This window comes from Amblyraja radiata, chromosome 2 (assembly GCF_010909765.2).
Source record: "Amblyraja radiata isolate CabotCenter1 chromosome 2, sAmbRad1.1.pri, whole genome shotgun sequence".
In the NCBI taxonomy this organism is placed as follows: domain Eukaryota; kingdom Metazoa; phylum Chordata; class Chondrichthyes; order Rajiformes; family Rajidae; genus Amblyraja; species Amblyraja radiata.
Genome location: NC_045957.1, coordinates 145,120,629 through 145,138,694, shown reverse-complemented (window position 1 = coordinate 145,138,694; position 18,066 = coordinate 145,120,629). Strand labels below are relative to the sequence as shown.

General features: G+C 43.6%; 1 protein-coding gene across 1 annotated transcript in view; it reads left to right on the top strand.

Annotated features, from left to right (window-relative positions):
- Positions 1 to 278: 278 nt before the first annotated feature.
- LOC116985503 (small nuclear ribonucleoprotein-associated protein B-like) overlaps positions 279 to 18,066 on the top strand; it is a 33,398-nt gene continuing 15,610 nt past the window's right edge. The window contains exons 1-4 of the mRNA XM_033040270.1: positions 279 to 371; positions 1,109 to 1,260; positions 11,075 to 11,186; positions 13,743 to 13,883. Coding sequence (XP_032896161.1) covers positions 279 to 371; positions 1,109 to 1,260; positions 11,075 to 11,186; positions 13,743 to 13,883 — 498 coding nt within the window. The remainder of the gene's footprint in view (positions 372 to 1,108; positions 1,261 to 11,074; positions 11,187 to 13,742; positions 13,884 to 18,066) is intronic.

Sequence of the window (18,066 nt, the reverse complement as noted above, 5' to 3'; positions counted from 1 at the left end):
TGGTTGTGTGATTTTTTTTAAACACACAATTGAGCACTTTGTTTGAATGTTTCATATTTTTTAAAAAACTTTAACATGCATGGCCCCAGTCAAAATTTGTCAGCTGATGGTTCACGTAAAACTGGTGTTACCTGGACTAGAGGGCCACCCCCGACTGCACCTGGAGCAATGCTGGGCTGTGATTAACTCGTGTCTGTCCTCACGCCACCCACCCACCTGTCCAGTCTCGTCTCGTCGGCAGTGTGTGTACAGGGGAGAGTCGCAGCGGCTGTTCCACGATGGTGAGAGGAGTGATCCCGCGGTTCACGACCACATGTGCTCGCATTTCCCGGGCAGCGAGACAGCGCAGCCCCGGAATAGGCGTGTGCTGGGTGGGTGGGTGGACTGAGAGTGAGCGGTTGACAAGATGTTGGAGAATCTCTCTCGGTGGCACTGTGGATATTGCTGATTTAAAGCCACATTCTCAGGAACGACGGCGACTGAATTGGACTAGTTCTTGGGTTAAATATGTTATTACATCTACAGGTCTTTCCGATAGAATGATACAATTCTGTACAAATGCAATGGAACATTTTTAAGGAATAAAATGTAAAGGATTTGGAATGAGGGGCCACTCCACAAGGATTTGGAGCACACTTAGGAATCCATAGAGGGAAGTTGGATGAATCCTTGGAGGGGAGGGAATTCTAAAGAGGGGATGATTTGGCTAGGGCTTTTGTGTTGAAGCATCGAAGGCTGATGTGTATAAAATCGGCAGAGGCATAGGTAGGTGATTAGCCACATTATTTAACCCATGGCTAAACTAGATGGCATATATTTTAGGTGAGAGGGAAAAGATTTGAAAGGTACCGGAAGGTAATTTCTTCACATAGAGGGTGGTTGCATATATGGAAAGAGCTGCCAGAGGAAATGTTAGCAGTGGATGCAACTGCAATATTTAAAGTACTCTTCGATAGTACATGGATAAGTAAAGATTTGTGTGTGTGGGGGGTGGGGGGGGATATGGGGCCCAACATAGACAAATGGGATTAGTTTGATTAAACAACTTGGTCAGCATAGACATGTTACTGTGCTGTATTAGTCTATAATAGTTTCCTCTTATTTTCAGCCTATTGGGAGAAGTGCTAAATTGGTGCGTTTTATGGATCACAGGATGCGCTGTGTTCTTCAGGACAGCCGTGTTTTCATTGGAACTTTAAAAGCTTTCGACCGGCATATGAACTTGATTCTTTGTGACTGTGATGAATTCAGGACGTTGAAGTATGTATGTTTACAATTGTGCAATTTCACAATTTGAAAAAAATAGGTTTATGTTTTGACCTTGGTCTCTGTCGCTTGTAAACTGACTTTCATTATCCTGTTCATGAAATCACCGCCCCTTTCTCCTCATACCTGCCTTCTCTCCATACCCCCTGATCCCTTTAGCCACAAGGGCCACATCAACTCCCTCTTAAATATAGCCAATGAACTGGCCTCAACTACCTTCTGTGGCAGAGAATTCCAGAGATTCACCACTCTCTGTGTGAAAAATGTTTTTCTCATCTCAGTCCTAAAGGATTTCCCATTTATCCTTAAACTGTGACCCCTTGTTTGGACTACCCCAACATCGGGAACAATCTTCCTGCATCTAGCCTGTCCAACCCCTTAAGAATTTTGTAAGTTTCTATAAGATCCCCCCTCAATCTTCTAAATTCTAGCGAGTACATGCCGAGTTTATCCAGTCTTTCTTCATATGAAAGTCCTGACATCCCAGGAATCAGTCTGGTGAACCTTCTCTGTACTCCCTCTATGGCAAGAATGTCTTTCCTCAGATTAGGAGACCAAAACTGTACGCAATATTGCAGGTGTGGTCTCACCAAGACCCCGTACAACTACAGTAGAACCTCCCTGCTCATATACTCAAATCCTCAACTTCTATACTCAATACTCTGACTGATGGCCAATATGCCAAAAGCCTCTTTGACCACATCATCTACCTGTGATTCGAACTTCAAGGAACCATGCACCTGTACTCCTAGATCCCTCTGCTCTACAACACTTCTCAGAGGCCTACCATTGACTGTGAAGGTTTGCCCATGTTCGATATCAAAAAATGCAGCTCCTCACAATTCTCTGTATTAAATTCCATCAACCATTCCTCCGCCCACCTGCCCAATCGATCCAGATCCTGCTGCAATTGTTCACAACCATCTTCACTACCTGCAAAACCACTAACTTTTGTATCATCAGAAAACTTGCTGATCTTGCCCTGTATGTTCTCATCCAAATCATTGATGTAGATGACAAACAGTAACGGGCCCAGCACCGAACCCTTAGGCACACCACTAGTCACAGGCCTCCAGTCTGAGAAACAACCTTCCACCATCACCCTCTGCTTCCTTCCATGGAGCCAATTTGCTATCCATTCAGCTATCTCTCCTTGGATCCTATGCGATCTAACCTTCCAGAGCAGCCTACCATGCGGAACCTTGTCGAACGCCTTACTGACGTCCATGTACACAACATCTACAGCTCTGCCCTCATCAACTTTTTTGGTCATGTCTTCAAAAATCAATCGGATTAATGAGGCACGACCTCCCATGTACAAAACTACACTGATTATGCCTAATCACGAGGTTAATTCCCGGGACTGTCATATGTTGATAGATTGGAACATCTGGGCTTGTACACTCTGGAATTTACAAGGATGAGAGGGCATCTTATTGAAACATATAAGATTATTAAGGGCCTGCCCCACCAGCATGCGACTCCATGCGGCAAGCACGACCTAACGTGGTCACTTGAGCCGTACGGCCTCGCGGGGCCGGTCCCACTTCGATCGCCGGCGCCGTATGGAGTTGTGCGGAGCTGGTCCCAACATCGCGCGGGGCTCCGAAAAACTGACCGTGTTTAAAAATTCCTCCCGGTAACGGCCACCCGGCCCGCAGCCGCCTCAACGCCGTGTCACTCACTTGACCTCCGCGCGGCTCCCGCTTCTGGTTTGGTTGTGCTTGCCGCATGCCGTACGGCTCAAGCGACCACGTTAGGTCGCGCTTGCCGCATGCAGGCGCATGCTGGTGGGACCGGCCCTTTAGGTCGCTCTTGCCGCATGCAGGCGCATGCTGGTGGGACCGGCCCTTTAGGTCGCGCTTGCCGCATGCAGGTCGCATGCTCATGGGACAGGTCCTTTAAGGGTTTGGACACACTAGAGGCAGGAAAGATGTTTCCAATGTTGGGGGAGTCCAGAACCAGGGGCCATAGTTTAAGAATAAGTGGTAAGCCATGAAGAACAGAGATGAGGAAAAACTTTTTCACACAGAGTTGTGAGTCTGTGGAATTCTCTGCCTCAGAGGGTGGTGGAGGCTGGTTCTCTGGATGCTTTCAAGAGAAAGTTAGATAAAGCTCTTATGGTTAGCGGAGTTAAGGGATATGGAGGGAAGGTAGGAATGGGGTACTGATTGTGGATGATCAGCCATGATCACAGTGAATGGTGGTGCTGGCTCGAAGGGCTGAATGGCCTACTCGTGCGCCTATTTTCTATTATCAGCCCTTGCCCATCCAAATGCCTGTATATCCCATCCATCAGAATACGCCCCAGTAACTTACCAACTACAACTCACTGGCCTATAGTTCCCAGCATTTTCCCTGCAGTCCTTCTTTAAAAGAGGTACAACATTTGCCACCCTCCAGCCCTCTGACTCCTCTCCTGTATGTAACGACGACTTGTAAATTTCAACCAGGGCTCCCGCAATTTCCTCTAGTTTCCCACAATGTCCTCGTATGTATCAGATCATGCCCTGGAGATTTGTCTACCTTCAAACACGCCAGTACCTTCAGTACAGGCACGTGCCGTGAGTAATTAGTTAGGGTAGGCAGTCTTTTAAAAATCTTGAAACCCCGCATGCACAGATTGTTCTCTCCCCAGCGAGCTGTCAGTCGGCTTTTTAAAAATAAATCGTGGAAACTGTGCATGCGTAGATTGTTCTCTCTGAAGAAGGGTTTCGGCCCAAAACGTTGCCTATTTCCTTCGCTCCATAGATGCTGCTGCACCCGCTGAGTTTCTCCAGCTTTTTTGTGTACCTTCGATTTTCCAGCATCTGCAGTTCCTTCTTAAACAGATTGTTCTCTCGACTTTTATCAAGTAATTTGTCTTCAATCGGCCCTATCTCTTAATAAAGTATTTAAAAACATATAGCTCAAGGAAATATTATTTGTATACAAAACCCATTTGTCTCTTTGTTTCCTGTTATACCAAGCTGTTTTAAATGTTCTCATTATTTTTGTTCCTTTGCGCTGTTGAATTTCTTTAAGTTCCGGAGTTGGTCTGTCATTTTTAATTATTTTGGTCTTTTCCTCGTAAGTTTGCTTCGAGAAACTCTTCAGGTAATCACTGTCCATCTTGGAAAAACCCGCCAAGAAACTTGCGCACGTGCAGTAGGCTGATGCGCAGCGTTGCACATGCACGCAGTCCACGGTGTAAAGGCAGAATTACAGCTGCCTTTATGGACCGTTGCCACTGATTAACGTCTCAATTTCCCTCATCAGCCAAGCTTCCTTACGTTTGCCTGCTTTGCACTTCATTCTAACGGAGACGTACACAACCTGAGCTTTCTTCAGTACACTTTTAAAAACATCCCACTTGGCCGATGTTCCTTTCCCCTCAAATAATCTGCTCCAGTCAAATAGAGCAAGACCTTCTCTCATACCCTCAAAGTTGGCCTTGCCTCAGTTGAGCATTTTAACACGTGTACCCTCTCCGTTCCTATCCATAACTATGCAGTTCTTCTGCAGTTGTACAGGGCTCTGGTGAGACCACATCTGGAGTATTGTGTACAGTTTTGGTCTCCTAATTTGAGGAAGGACATCCTTGTGATTGAGGCAGTGCAGTGTAGGTTCACGAGATTGATCGCTGGGATGGCGGGACTGTCATATGAGGAAAGATTTAAAAGACTAGGTTTGTATTCACTGGAGTTTAGAAGGATGAGGGGGATCTTATAGAAACTTATAAAAGGACTGGACAAGCTAGATGCAGGAAAAATGTTCCCAATGTTGGGCGAGTCCAGAACCAGGGGCCACAGTCTTAGAATAAAGGGGAGGTCATTTAAGGCTGAGGTGAAAACCTTTTCACCCAGAGAGTTGTGGATTTGTAGAATTCCCTGCCACAGAGGGCAATGGAGGCCAAATCACTGGATGGATTTAAGAGAGAGTTAGATAGAGCTCTAGGGGCTAGTGGAGTCAAGGGATATGGGGAGAAGGCAGGCACGGGTTATTGATAGGGGACGATCAGTCATGATCACAATGAATGGCGGTGCTGGGTCGAAGGGCCGAATGGCCTCCTCCTGCACCTATTTTCTATGTCTATGTTTCTATCTTAAACCTAATCAAACTGTGGTCACTGGTCCCAAAAGGCTTCTCCACACACACTTAATTAACTTGCCCTTCCCAATTTCCCAATACTAGATCTAGCTTTGTCCTCTAACGTGTGGGAGCCTCCACATACTGCTTAAGAAAATTCTCCTGAATACTTTTGAGGAATTGCACCCCATCTGAACCCTTCATGCCATGATTTTCCTCGTCTATGTTGGGAAAGTTAAAATCCCCTACTACAACAACCTTGTTTGACCTGCAGCTGTCTGCAATCTCCTGGCACATTTGTTCTTCTAATTCCAGTTGACTATTCGGGGGTCTGTAGTTCACCCCCATCAAGGTGATCATTCCTTTCTTGTTCCTCAGCTCCACACACATCCTCATGAGACGAACTATCCATAATGTCACCTCTGAACACAGCTGCGACATTCTCCTTAACCAACAATGCAACCCCCGCTCCCCTTTTCCCCTCTTCCCCTCTGTCTCTCCAGAAGCTCCTGTGCCCTGGAACATTGAATTGCCAGTCCTGCCCCTCCCTTAACTAGGTTTCAGTCATGCATATTAACACATTTATTTCCTTATCTATGTACCCCCTTAAGCCAAGACCCAAAAAGTCATGATCCAGTGTAAATTATTAACATACTAAGCATGGTTACCTTTGGTAGACACAAAGCTGCAGTAACTCAGTGGGACAGGCAGCATTTCTGGAGAGAAGGAATAGGTGATGTTTTTGGTCGAGAGCTGAATCATAGTTATTTCAGCTTTATGTGTCTATCTTCGGTTTAAACCAGCATCTGCAGTTCCTTCTTACACCTGCTTACCTTTGTACCTTGTTGCAAGCGGAACCGAAAAGTCGCTACTTTTGTACAATGAAAAAGTCCAGCACAATTAGGATAGTCGAGGATGGATGTAAAGGATAGGGTTTCTTTTTTTTCTTCTTTTTTTCTTTTTTTTTTTTAAGAAAGATAGAAATAAAAGAAGTAAGGAAAGTGAGAAAGAGTCGTGAAAGTGCAGGAAAGTGTTGTAAAAAGAGAGCCCATTAGAGAGAGAGTTAGAGAAGAAAGTTAAGAAATAGACCCTAGGAAAGAAAGAAAGAAAGAAAGAGAAACAGTCACTCTATTATTTTAAAAAACTCCGCTAAAGGGATATACCAACCATATTTTTCATCCCCCGTTACCAGATCCTGGCACAATTTATTTTTGAAATTACTATTGCACCTTATGCTTCTAGTAAGCTCATAAATGCAGACCACGTCTTTTGAAAGTGGTCTGCTTTGCCTGCGAGGAGGAGTCTCATATCTTCCAGGTGTAATGTTTCGAACATGTTTGAAATCCACATTTTTATTGTTGGTATAGGAGCGTTTTTCCAGAATTTGAGTACCTGTATAAGCTTTTTTCCCGTTATTAGCCCGTAATTAAATAAATTATTTTGAAACGTGTTTAGTTCAGGGCTACCTTCCGTTATTCCAAAAATAATCCATTCTGCTTTTGGTATCAGTTTTATTTTAAATAGCTTTGTGAAAATTTCAAATTTCGTTCCAGAATTTTTAGATTTTTATACAAAAAACAAAAGAGTGCGCTATGGTAGCTTCTTGAGACTGACATTTATCACAAATGGGTGAGACGTTGGGGAAAAGTTTATTTATTTTGGTTTTTTAATAGTATAGTCTATGTAATGTTTTGAATTGAATTAGAGTATATCTTACGTTGATCGAGCATTTATGCACATATAGTAAGTGTTTATCCCAGCTCTCTTTTGAAATTTTTATAGCTAGTTCTTGTTCCCAGTCTCTTCTAATACAGTCAGTTGTAGGTATTTCTATATTTAAAATAGTGTTATATAAGTATGATATTAGGTTTGCTGATTCGGCCTTTGTCTTCATTGCTTCGTCCAGTAAGTCTGGGGTCATGTTATGATTGTCTTTTGTGTACTTTTTCAGATAGTCACACATTTGAAGATATTTAAAATATTGATTATTTCTCAAATTATATTTCAGTTGTAGTTGTTGAAATGATAATAATTTTCCAAATTCATACAAGTCTCCGAGCATTTTGATTCCTATTCTTTCCCATTGTGTAAATGATTTATCTATAGTAGAAGGTTTAAACGATGGATTATTGACTATTGGCGATAAAAGAGATAGGGTTTCTTAAACGTGTGAGCGGTGAGACAGAGGGGTGTAAAATGAGGGTAGAAGCAATAGGTAGTAAGGTGAAAAGAAAAGTGGCAGGCAGACAAATCCAGGGCTAAAATCAAAAAGGGCCACTTTTCAACAGAATTGTATAAGGGGTAAGTGTGTTGTAAAAACAAGCCTGAAGGCTTTGTGTCTCAATGCAAGGAGCATTCGTAATAAGGTGGATGAGTTGAATGTGCAGATAGCTATTAATGACTATGATATAGTTGGGATCACGGAGACATGGCTCCAGGGTGACCAAGGCTGGGAGCTGAACATCCAGGGATATTCAATATTCAGGAGGGATAGACAGAAAGGAAAAGGAGGTGGGGCAGCGTTGCTGGTTAGAGAGGAGATTAACGCAATAGAAAGGAAGGACATTAGCTTGGAGGATGTGGAATCGATATGGGTCGAGATGCGAAACACTAAGGGTCAGAAAACGCTAGTGGGAGTTGTGTACAGGCCACCTAACAGTAGTAGTGGAGTTGATCATGGCATCAAACAGGAAATTAGAAATGCGTGCAACAAAGGTAAAACAGTTATAATGGGTGACTTCAATCTACATATAGATTGGGTGAATCAAATTGGCAGGGGTGCTGAGGAAGAGAATATCTTGGAATGTATGCTAAAGATAATTTTCTAAACCAACATGTAGAGGAACCAAGGAGAGAGCAGGCTATTCAAGACTGGGTATTGAGTAATGAGGAAGGGTTAGTTAGCAGTCTTGTTGTGCGTGGCCCCTTGGGCAAGAGTGACCATAATATGGTTGAGTTCTTCATTAGGATGGAGAGTGACAGACAAAGAAAGGTAACATTGACGGTATGAGATTCTTAAAGAGTTGACGGTGGATATACAATGGAAGGCATTTAAAGACTGCATGGATGAACTACAACAATTGGCTATATTTAAGAGAGAGTTAGATGTGGCCCTTGTGGCTAAAGGGATCAGGGGGTATGGAGAGAAGGCAGGTACATGATCATATTGAATGGTGGTGCTGGCTCGAAGGGCCGAATGGCCTACTCCTGCACCTATTTTCTATGTTTCTATGTAATTACTGTAACGTATCGATCTCCCTCACATCTGTACTTCCTTGGTTGTTATCTTTTTTGGTGTATAAATGTCTTGCTGTACTTACAGTGCCCTCCATAATGTTTGCGACAAAGACCCATCGTTTATTTATTTGCCTCTGTACTCCACAATTTGAGATTTGTAATAGAAAGAAATCGCATCTGGGTGAAAGTGCACATTGTCAGATTTTATTAAAGGGCATTTTTATACATTTTGGTATCATCATGTAGACATTACAGCTGTGTTTGTTTATACCCCCATTTCAGGGCACCACAATGTTTGGGACACATGGCTTCACAGGTGTTTGTAATTGCTCAGGTGTGTTTAATTGCCTAGTTAATGCAGGTACAAGAGAGCTCTCAGCACCTAGTCTTTCCTCCAGTCTTTCCATCACCTTTGGAAACGTTTATTGCTGTTTATCAACATAAGGACCAAAGTTGTGCCAATGAAAGTCAAAGAAGCCATTATGAGACTGAGAAACAAGAATAAAACTGTTAGGGACATCAACCAAATCTTAGGCTTACCAAAATCAACTGTTTGAAACATCATTAAGAAGAAAAAGAGCACTGGTGAGCTTACTAATAGCAAAGGGACTGGCAGGCCAAGGAAGACCTCCACAGCTGATGTCAGAAGAATTCTCTCTATAATAAAGAAACATCCCCAAAAACATGTCTGATAGATCAGAAACACTCTTCAGGAGTCAGGTGTGGATTTGTCAATGGCCACTGTCTGCAGAAGACTTCATGAACAGAAATACAGAGGCTACACTGCAAGATGCAAACCACTGGTTAGTTGCAAAAATACGATGGCTGGGTTACAGTTTGACAAGAAGTACTTAAAAGAGCAACCACAGTTCTGGAAAAAGGTATTGTGGACAGATGAGATGAAGATGAACTTATACCAGAGTGATGGCAAGAGCAAATTATGGAGGAGAGAAGGAACTGCCCAAGATCCAAAGCATACCACCTCATCTGTGAAACACGGTGGTGGGGGTGTTATGGCTGGGCATGTATGGCTGCTGAAGGTACTGGCTCACTTATCTTCATTGATGATACAACTGCTGATGGTAGTAGCATAATGAATTCTGAAGTGTATAGACACATCCTTTCTGTTCAAGTTCAAACAAATGCTTCAAAACTCATTGGCCGGCGGTTCATTCTACAGCAAGACAATGATCCCAAACATACTGCTGAAGCAACAAAGGAGTTTTTCAAAACTAAAATATGGTCACTTCTTGAGTGGCCAAGTCAACCACCCGATCTGAACCCAATTGAGCATGCCTTTTATATGCTGGAGAAAACTGAAGGGGACTAGTGGAGTACAGAGGCAAATAAGTAAATGATGGGTCTTTGTCCCAAACATTATGTAACTTTAGAGATGTGATCACAGCCTTTGACAGTGACACTCCTGGTGCAAGTAAAATAAACCCACTGCTGATGGCTAATCAAGTCGTTTGAACCGGCCCGTTTGCAGAGCACGGATTCAGCCGCGGGACTTACTTACCATCACCCGGCGGGGTCACAACATCGGAGGCTTGGACTGCATCAGCGCAGAGGGAGAGCAAGGAGGGAAGGACAATGACTTTGGGACTTAAACTGTGTTGAGTGTTTGTTAGTTATTCTATGTTATGACTGCAGGCTAAACCATTTCGTTGCATTGAAAAGTGCAATGACAATAAATTGAATCAAATCAAATCAAATCAAAACAAGCATAAGCTAAAGATGGCTGCAATACAGGCCTGGCAGAGCATCACCAGAGAAGACACCCAGCAACTGGTGATGTCCATGAATCACAGACGTCAAGCAGTCATTGCATGCAAAGGATATGCAACAAAATACAATACAAAACATGACTACTTTCATTTACAAGACATTGCTGTGTCCCAAACATTATGGTGCCCTGAAATGGGGGGGACTATGTATAAACACTGCTGTAATTTCTACATGGTGAAACCAAAATGTATAAAAATAACCTTTATTAAAATCTGACATTGTACACTTTAACCACATGTTTTTTGGGGTTTTTTTCCTGTTACAAATCTAAAATTGTGGAGTACAGAGGCAAATAAGTAAATGATGGGTCTTTGTCCCAAACATTATGTAACTTTAGAGTTGTGATCACAGCCTTTGACAGTGACACTCCTTGTGCAAATAAAATAAACCCACTGCTGATGGCTAATCAAGTCGTCCACGAAGAAGGGTCTCGACCCGAAAAGTCATCCATTCCTTCTCTCCAGAGATGCTGCCTGGCCCGCTGAGTTACGCCAGCTTTTTGTGTCTATCTTCAATCTTACTGTAGGGCTTTATTTCCACAGATTAAAAGTAAGGAAGTGTGAGAGTTAAGAATATATTCTCCATTTTCAGCTACTTAATATCAAACATTTGATTTTTTGCGTGTGTGTACAATTTAATGCTCTTTAATTTAAAAGTTGTGAATTAAATTTTGTTATTGCATTTTTCTTCCTATCTAATGACTGGATTGGTGTAGATCAAAGAATTCCAAGCTAGGAGAACGGGAAGAAAGAAGGTCGCTTGGACTTGTGTTGCTTCGAGGAGAGACACTTGTAACAATGACTGTGGAAGGGCCTCCTGTGAGAGAGGTAAGTGTAGTTTATAGGGTTTTTTTCAATCCCTTCAATTAGATCTTTCGCAAGAAAAAACCTAGAAGCTTTTTCTTTAAATGGATGTTTTTTCCTAGATGTTTTTTCTTTAAATAACCTGAATGATATAATTAGCAAAGAAATAGATCGGTGAGTTTTCTGTGTGAAACAAGACCTTCCTTGATAGAGTAATAGATGTTTTGGTCGATGCAAGCCTTTGGTCCTCAGCATGAAGTCCAATCCTTGGCCACTTGCATCATTCCAATCTTTTGCATCCAACTGAAATTATACTGGTCTTCTATTAATCATGATGTAAAATTTGATCCAGTGACTACCATCAATCAGTCCTTAATATCTGCAGGTGGAAGATAGAAGTTACAAATAGTCAGTGAGGTAAACAAACATTATAGTTGAGTGGCAAATGATACCTTCCCAATATTTCACTGAAATAAATAATGGGTTATCGGGGCTGTATGTTGTGACAGACAGCCTGACACCTTGCATGTCATTTAAATATTACACTTATCCCATCCCCCTGGATATTCCGGATTAATAAATTAAGGCTTTGTCAACTAATTACAAATCAGGCTAATTACAAATAAATAACTTTAGCCAATTCCAAAACACGAAGCACTGAGCATTGGGATCCAGACATCACAGCCAACTGGCCTCAGTTCCCTGCTCACATCTGGCAGTGTTCTCCGTCTGAACCAGGAGCAGTGGAACATTTTTGAAAGTGGGGGGCTGAGCGATCACTGATCGCTGGCCTTGGGTGTACCCGGCAAAGGAGTGGAGAGACAGAGTGAGGGGGTAGGTGTGGGAGAGGTTGCCCCCCCCCCCTCACACGGTGGGGACTTTTTGAAATTTTATGTATTAAAATCATGTTTTAGTGCGTTGTAGAAGTATAATTTCAATGTTTTTTGTTTGAAGTATTTTTAAGAGGTAACTTTTTAAGGGGTAACTTTTTCCACACAAAGGGTGGTGGGTGTATGGAACAAGCTGCCAGAGGAGGTAGTTGAGGCAGAGACTATCCCATCATTTAAGAAGCAGTTGACTGATACATGGTTAGGAGAGTTTTAGAGGGATATGGACCAGGTAGTGTAGCTGGGACATGTTGGCGGGTGTGGGCAAGTTGCACCGAAGGGCCTGTTTTCACACTGTATCACTCTATGACTACATTATACCTCCACCATGCATAAATGCTTCAAAATCAAGTGGTCGAGTTTTATTGCCATGTACTCAAGCATAGAAACATAGAAAATAGGTGCAGGAATAGGCCATCGGCCCTTCGAGCCAGCACTGCCATTCAATACGATCATGGCTGTTCATCTAAAATCAGTACCTCTTTCCCGTTTTTCCCCATATCCCTTGATTTCGCTAGCCCCAAGAGCTAAATGTAACTCTCTTGAAAACATCCAGTGAATTGGCCTGCACTGCCTTCTGTGGCAGAGAATTCCACAGATTTACAACTCTCTGGGTGAAGAAAGTTTGTTCTCATCTCAGTCCTAAATGGCCTACCCCTTATTCTTAAACTGTGACCCATGGTTCTGAACGCCCCCAACATCGGGAACATTTTCCTGCAGCTACAGTAAGTGAAAATCTAGCAGGCAAGCAGGATGTTTCACCAACCACACCCATTTGAAGGCCATTATCTTCCACCGCTTCTACCCAGTGCTCGGTGCCTACTTCCAGCAGCCACTGGTTGTCCTCCAGGATGCACTGAGCCACAGCCTGGTCCATGCCAGTCACCAGTGCGAATTCGGCTCAGAGACTCTCACGGCAGCGGCGCAACGCTTCCGACGCTTCCAATGGCCCGGGACTCTTACACTGAGGCTGCTGCATGGCCGAAGCTGCAGCGAGCAACTTGCCAGCCCAGCAAACACTCGCCAGCCCCGGCTCCCCGTCCGCATCTGCCCCCGCCGCTGCTTCTGCTTCCATCCCTCCCTCCACCCCGGCTCTCCAACACCCTCGACCAGGTTGCTCAGAGCACAGCAGCGCCTAATCCAAAGCCGGAGATATTGAAACATGTCTAGCCAAAACAGTGGGGCCCCCCCCAGCCCCCCCAGTTCGGCGGCCCATGTGAACACTCTTTCCTGCTGCTTGCCGATCTCGCTCGTGTCAGCCGCTTCCCGCAAATCCTTAAATTCCATCTGCCGCCAGGAGCAGGACATGGCCTTACTTGTTGCGCTGGGTGACATTCATTCACTGCCCGGTCCGTGTCTTTCAATGTAAATGTGCATGGGGACATGGTTTGGACGTGTGTGATGGTTCGGTCAAGTGAGAATAACAGAGAATAAAAATGCTGCTATCTTGTCAACAGACGCACGCACACAAGCAGTTGGTATTAATTTTGAAATTCTTGTTGATCACAGAATTTCTCACGACAGAGCGTGAGAATTGGGCGAAATACGTGAGTCTCACGCTCAGTGCGTGAGAGTTGGCACCCCTGTCACTGTGAAATTTCGGTTGGTAATACTCTGATGAAATGTTTGGAAGTTTTGCTAACTCACAAGTCTATACAAGTATGTGATCTTTGTTTTCAATGCTTATTCGCAGGTTGGCATTTCCAGAGTTGCAGTTCGTGGTCCTGGTGTTGGCAGAGCAGCATTGCAAGGAATACCTGTCAGTATATCAATGATCCAGATACCTACAGGTCTAGCTGGACCAGTAAGGGGGGTCGGCGGTCCTTCACAAGAGGTAAGAGTAAATCGTGACCATAACCGTATTACATATTCGTCCAATGGTAGATACAAAAAGCTGGAGTAACTCAGCGGGACAGGCAGCATCTCTGGAGAGAAGAAATGGGTGACGTTTCGGATCGAGAACCCTTCAGTGGTTACGGATAAGGGAAACTAGAGATATAGATGGTGATGTGGAGAAATAAAGAACAATGAAAGATATGCAAAAAAGTAATGGTGATAAAGGAAACGGGCCATTGTAATCCGTTTGTAGGGTCAAAATGGGTGGGGGAGGGGTAGAGTGAGGGAATGTCAGGGCTCTGTGAATTGAGTTAAATCAATATTCATACCTTGCTGTCTCCTCCCCTTCCTACCTCAGCCCTCGGGCTCCTCCTCCTTTGTCTTTCTTCTCTCTCCCCCCCCCCCCCCCCTACCCCCCCCCCTCCTCAATCAGTCTGAAGAAGGGTTTCGACCCGAAACATTGCCTATCTCCTTTGCTCCATAGGTGCTGCTGCACCCGCTGAGTTTCTCCAGCATTTTTGTCTACCTTCAATATTCGTACCATTAGGCTGTATGCTGACCAAATTAAATATGAGATGCTGATTCTCTAATTTGATCAACTAGTCAGATGGTGACTGAGTTCGTGGATCTGTTGCAAGTTCTAACCAGCCACTGAATTCAAAAAAGGAAGAAGTTAGGAATTATATCCTCCACTGCTGGATTTCATGGAGAGCAGAGTGACCGATATCTGTCAGCAGCTTGGAGACTTCTCTGCATGTGTCAAAGTCCTGAACTTGCTGGTGTTCACCACGCAGATAGGTGCAGGTTGCTCAGAGTCATAGAATGTGGAAACAAATCCGTCGGCCCAACTTCCCCACACCGACCAACATGTTCCAGCCACACTAGTTCAACCTGTCTGTGTTTGGCCCATATTTCTCTAAACCTTTCTTATCCATGTAGCTGTCTAATTGTTCCTTAAAAGTTGCAATAGCCCCTGCCTCAGCTATGTCCTCAATCCATACACTCTACTTGCTCTGTTACATGTCAGACAGGGTATTTCCAAAATAGCCCAGGACTGTGGGTGCAATTTAGTTTTGTCTGATCCCCAAAAGGTGCAGTCATAAAATCAATTGCCAATTGTAAACATACACATCTTTCTGTGTACTGCAATCATAACTCCTTTGGGTGCACTGAAACTGAATCTGAACTAATTCTATACTTGACATATAATTCACACCTTGGCAATCCACTCCAAAATCATTCATAAATATCCAACATTCACACTGTTAATTTGCTAAAAGTAGACACACAGCTGGAGTAACTCAGCGGGACAGGCAGCATCTCTGGAGAGAAGGTATGGGTGGTGTTTCGGGTCGAGACCCTTCTTCAGATTTGCTAGTCTGTTTTTCAATGAAAACACGATTTGTGAGCAGGAAGATAGACACAAAATGCTGCAGTAACTTGGGGGGGGGGGGGGGGGGGGGGGGTCAGGCAGAGTCTCTGGAGAAAAGGTATAACCATATAACAATTACAGCACAGAAACAGGCCATCTCGGCCCTTCTAGTCCGTGCCGAACACTTACTCTCACCTAGTCCCATCTACCTGCACTCAGACCATAACCCTCCATTTCATTCCCGTCCACATACCTATCCAATTTATTTTTAAATGATAAAAACGAACCTGCCTTCACCACTTCCACTGGAAGCTCATTCCACACAGCCACCACTCTCTGAGTAAAGAAGTTCCCCCTCATGTTGCCCCTAAACTTTTGTCCCTTAATTCTCAAATCATGTCCTTGTTTGAATCTTCCCTACTCTCAATGGAAAAAGCTTATCCACGTCAACTCTGTCTATCCCTCTCATCATTTTAAAGGCCTCTATGAAGTCCCCCCCCCCCCCCCCCCCCCCCCCACCAACCTTCTGCGCTCCAAAGAATAGGTAACATTTCGGGTCAGAACCTTTGTTGAGGGAAGAAATGAGCAAGAAGTTGTATTTATATATTTGTATATGGAATGAGCGAGAAATGCTTTGTAATATTAGGCACAACTTTCAAAATAAGTAGAAATGTATAATACAGCTGTGGCTTACAAAGCCAAATTATGATGATAAATCATACAATGAACACACTATAATGTGTAAGAAGGAAATGGTTTAAACAGAAGATAGACTCAAATTGATGGTGTAACTCAGCGGGACAGGCAGCATCTCTGGAGAGAAGGAATGGGTGACGTTACCGGTCGAGACCCTTCTTCAATGCCTGGTCTGTACCAACTGTGTCAAATGGTAAGGGTTTGAGCCTTGCTCCAGCATAGCATAGGATAATTGTATTCACTGCAGCAAATATCAGGATGAGGTATGTCATATGTAAGATGATACTACAGGTGTATTGATATGTTAATTTGAAGCACACATAGTGATCAAATGGCAGATGTGTATAGATTTGGATTTCATCTCTGGTGACTATTTTGAACATTTTTAGTTTAGTTTATTTATGGTCACGTGTACTGAGGTACAGTGAACAGCCTTCGTCACGTGTTAACCAGCTAGCGGAAAGACAATACATGATTACCTCGAGCCTTTCACAGTGTATGGATACATGATAGAAACATCCAAAATAGGTGCAGGAGGAGGAGCCTATTCGGCCCTTCGAGCAAGCACCGCCATTCATTGTGATCATGGCTGATCATCCACAATCAGTACCCCGTGCCTGCCTTCTCACCTTATCCCTTGATTCCGCTAGCCCCCTAGAGCTCTATCTAACTCTCTTTTAAATTCATCCAGTGAATTGGCCTCTACTGCCCTCTGTGGCAGAGAATTCCATAAATTCACAACTCTCTTGGTGAAATTTTTTTTTTCTCATCACAGTTTTAAAAGGCCTCCCCTTTATTCTTAGACTGTGCCCCCTGGTTCAGGACTCCCCCAACATTTGGAACATTATTCCTGCATCTAGCTCATCCAGTTATTTTATAATTTTATATGTTGCCCTCTCATCCTTCTAAATGTGATAAGGGAATAACATTTTGTGCAAGGTAAAGCCAGCAATGTCCCATCAAAGATAGTCCAAGGTTCCCCAAAGGTAGATAGTAGTTCAGGACTGATCTCTGGTTATGTTAGGATGGTTCAGTTGCCTGATAACCGCTGGGTTAATTCCCAGGATTCACCATGTTAATTCCCGGGATGGTGGGACTGACATATGATGAAAGAATGGGTGATGAAAGAATGGGTTGACTGGGCTTGTATTCACTGGAATTTCAGAAGGATGACAGGGTTTCTTACAGAGATGTGTAAAATTCTTTAAAAGTGTGTCACAGATTAAGAATAAAGGGTAGGCCATTTAGGACTGAGATGAGGAAAAACATTTTCACCTAGAGAATTGTGAATCTGTGGAATTCTCTGCCACAGAAGGCAGTGGAGGCCAATTTACTGGATGTTTTCATGAGAGAGTTAGATTTAGCTCTTGGGGCTAAAGGAATTGAAGGATATGGGGAAAAAGCAGGAATGAGGTACTGATTTTAGATGATTAGCCATGATCATATTGAATGTCGGTGTTGGCTCGAAGGGCCGAATGGCCTACTCCTGCACCTTTGTCTATGCTTTTCTATGGGAAGAACCTGTCGTTAGGAGAGGGGAGAAGAGGAAATGGCCATGGTGCGACTTATCCTTGATTATGCTGCTGTCCTTGCCAAGGCAGCGTGACGTATGAAGGGAGTAAATGGAAGAGAGGTTGGTTTGTGTGATGGTCTGGGCTGCATCCGCAATTCTCTGCTATTACTTGCGGTCTTGGATGGAGCTGTTCCCAAACCAAAATGTGATGTATCCTGGTGTATCCAGATATGTACGGCACATCTGTAGAAGTTGGTGAGGGTTGTTATGGACATGCCGAACTTCCTCAGCCTTCTTACGAAGTAGAGGTTTTGGTGTGTTATGTCAGCTGTGGTTCAAGTCTTTGTCTCAAAGTCAGAAGTCTATTGAATTTTGTTGTTGAAAACCAAGGGTGGATTTGGTGATTGCTTGAGGACACAAGGTTTTCGGATAAAATGCTAAATTGAGACCCCAATCTGGTACCTATCGTATTTGGATGTGAAGTTTTCATGCTACTATTTTGGAGAGTGGGGAAGTTGTCACTAGTATCACTATTGCTCATTCAACAATGCCATTATCTTATTGCTGTTTGTGAATCAACCCTATGTATAAATGGCACAC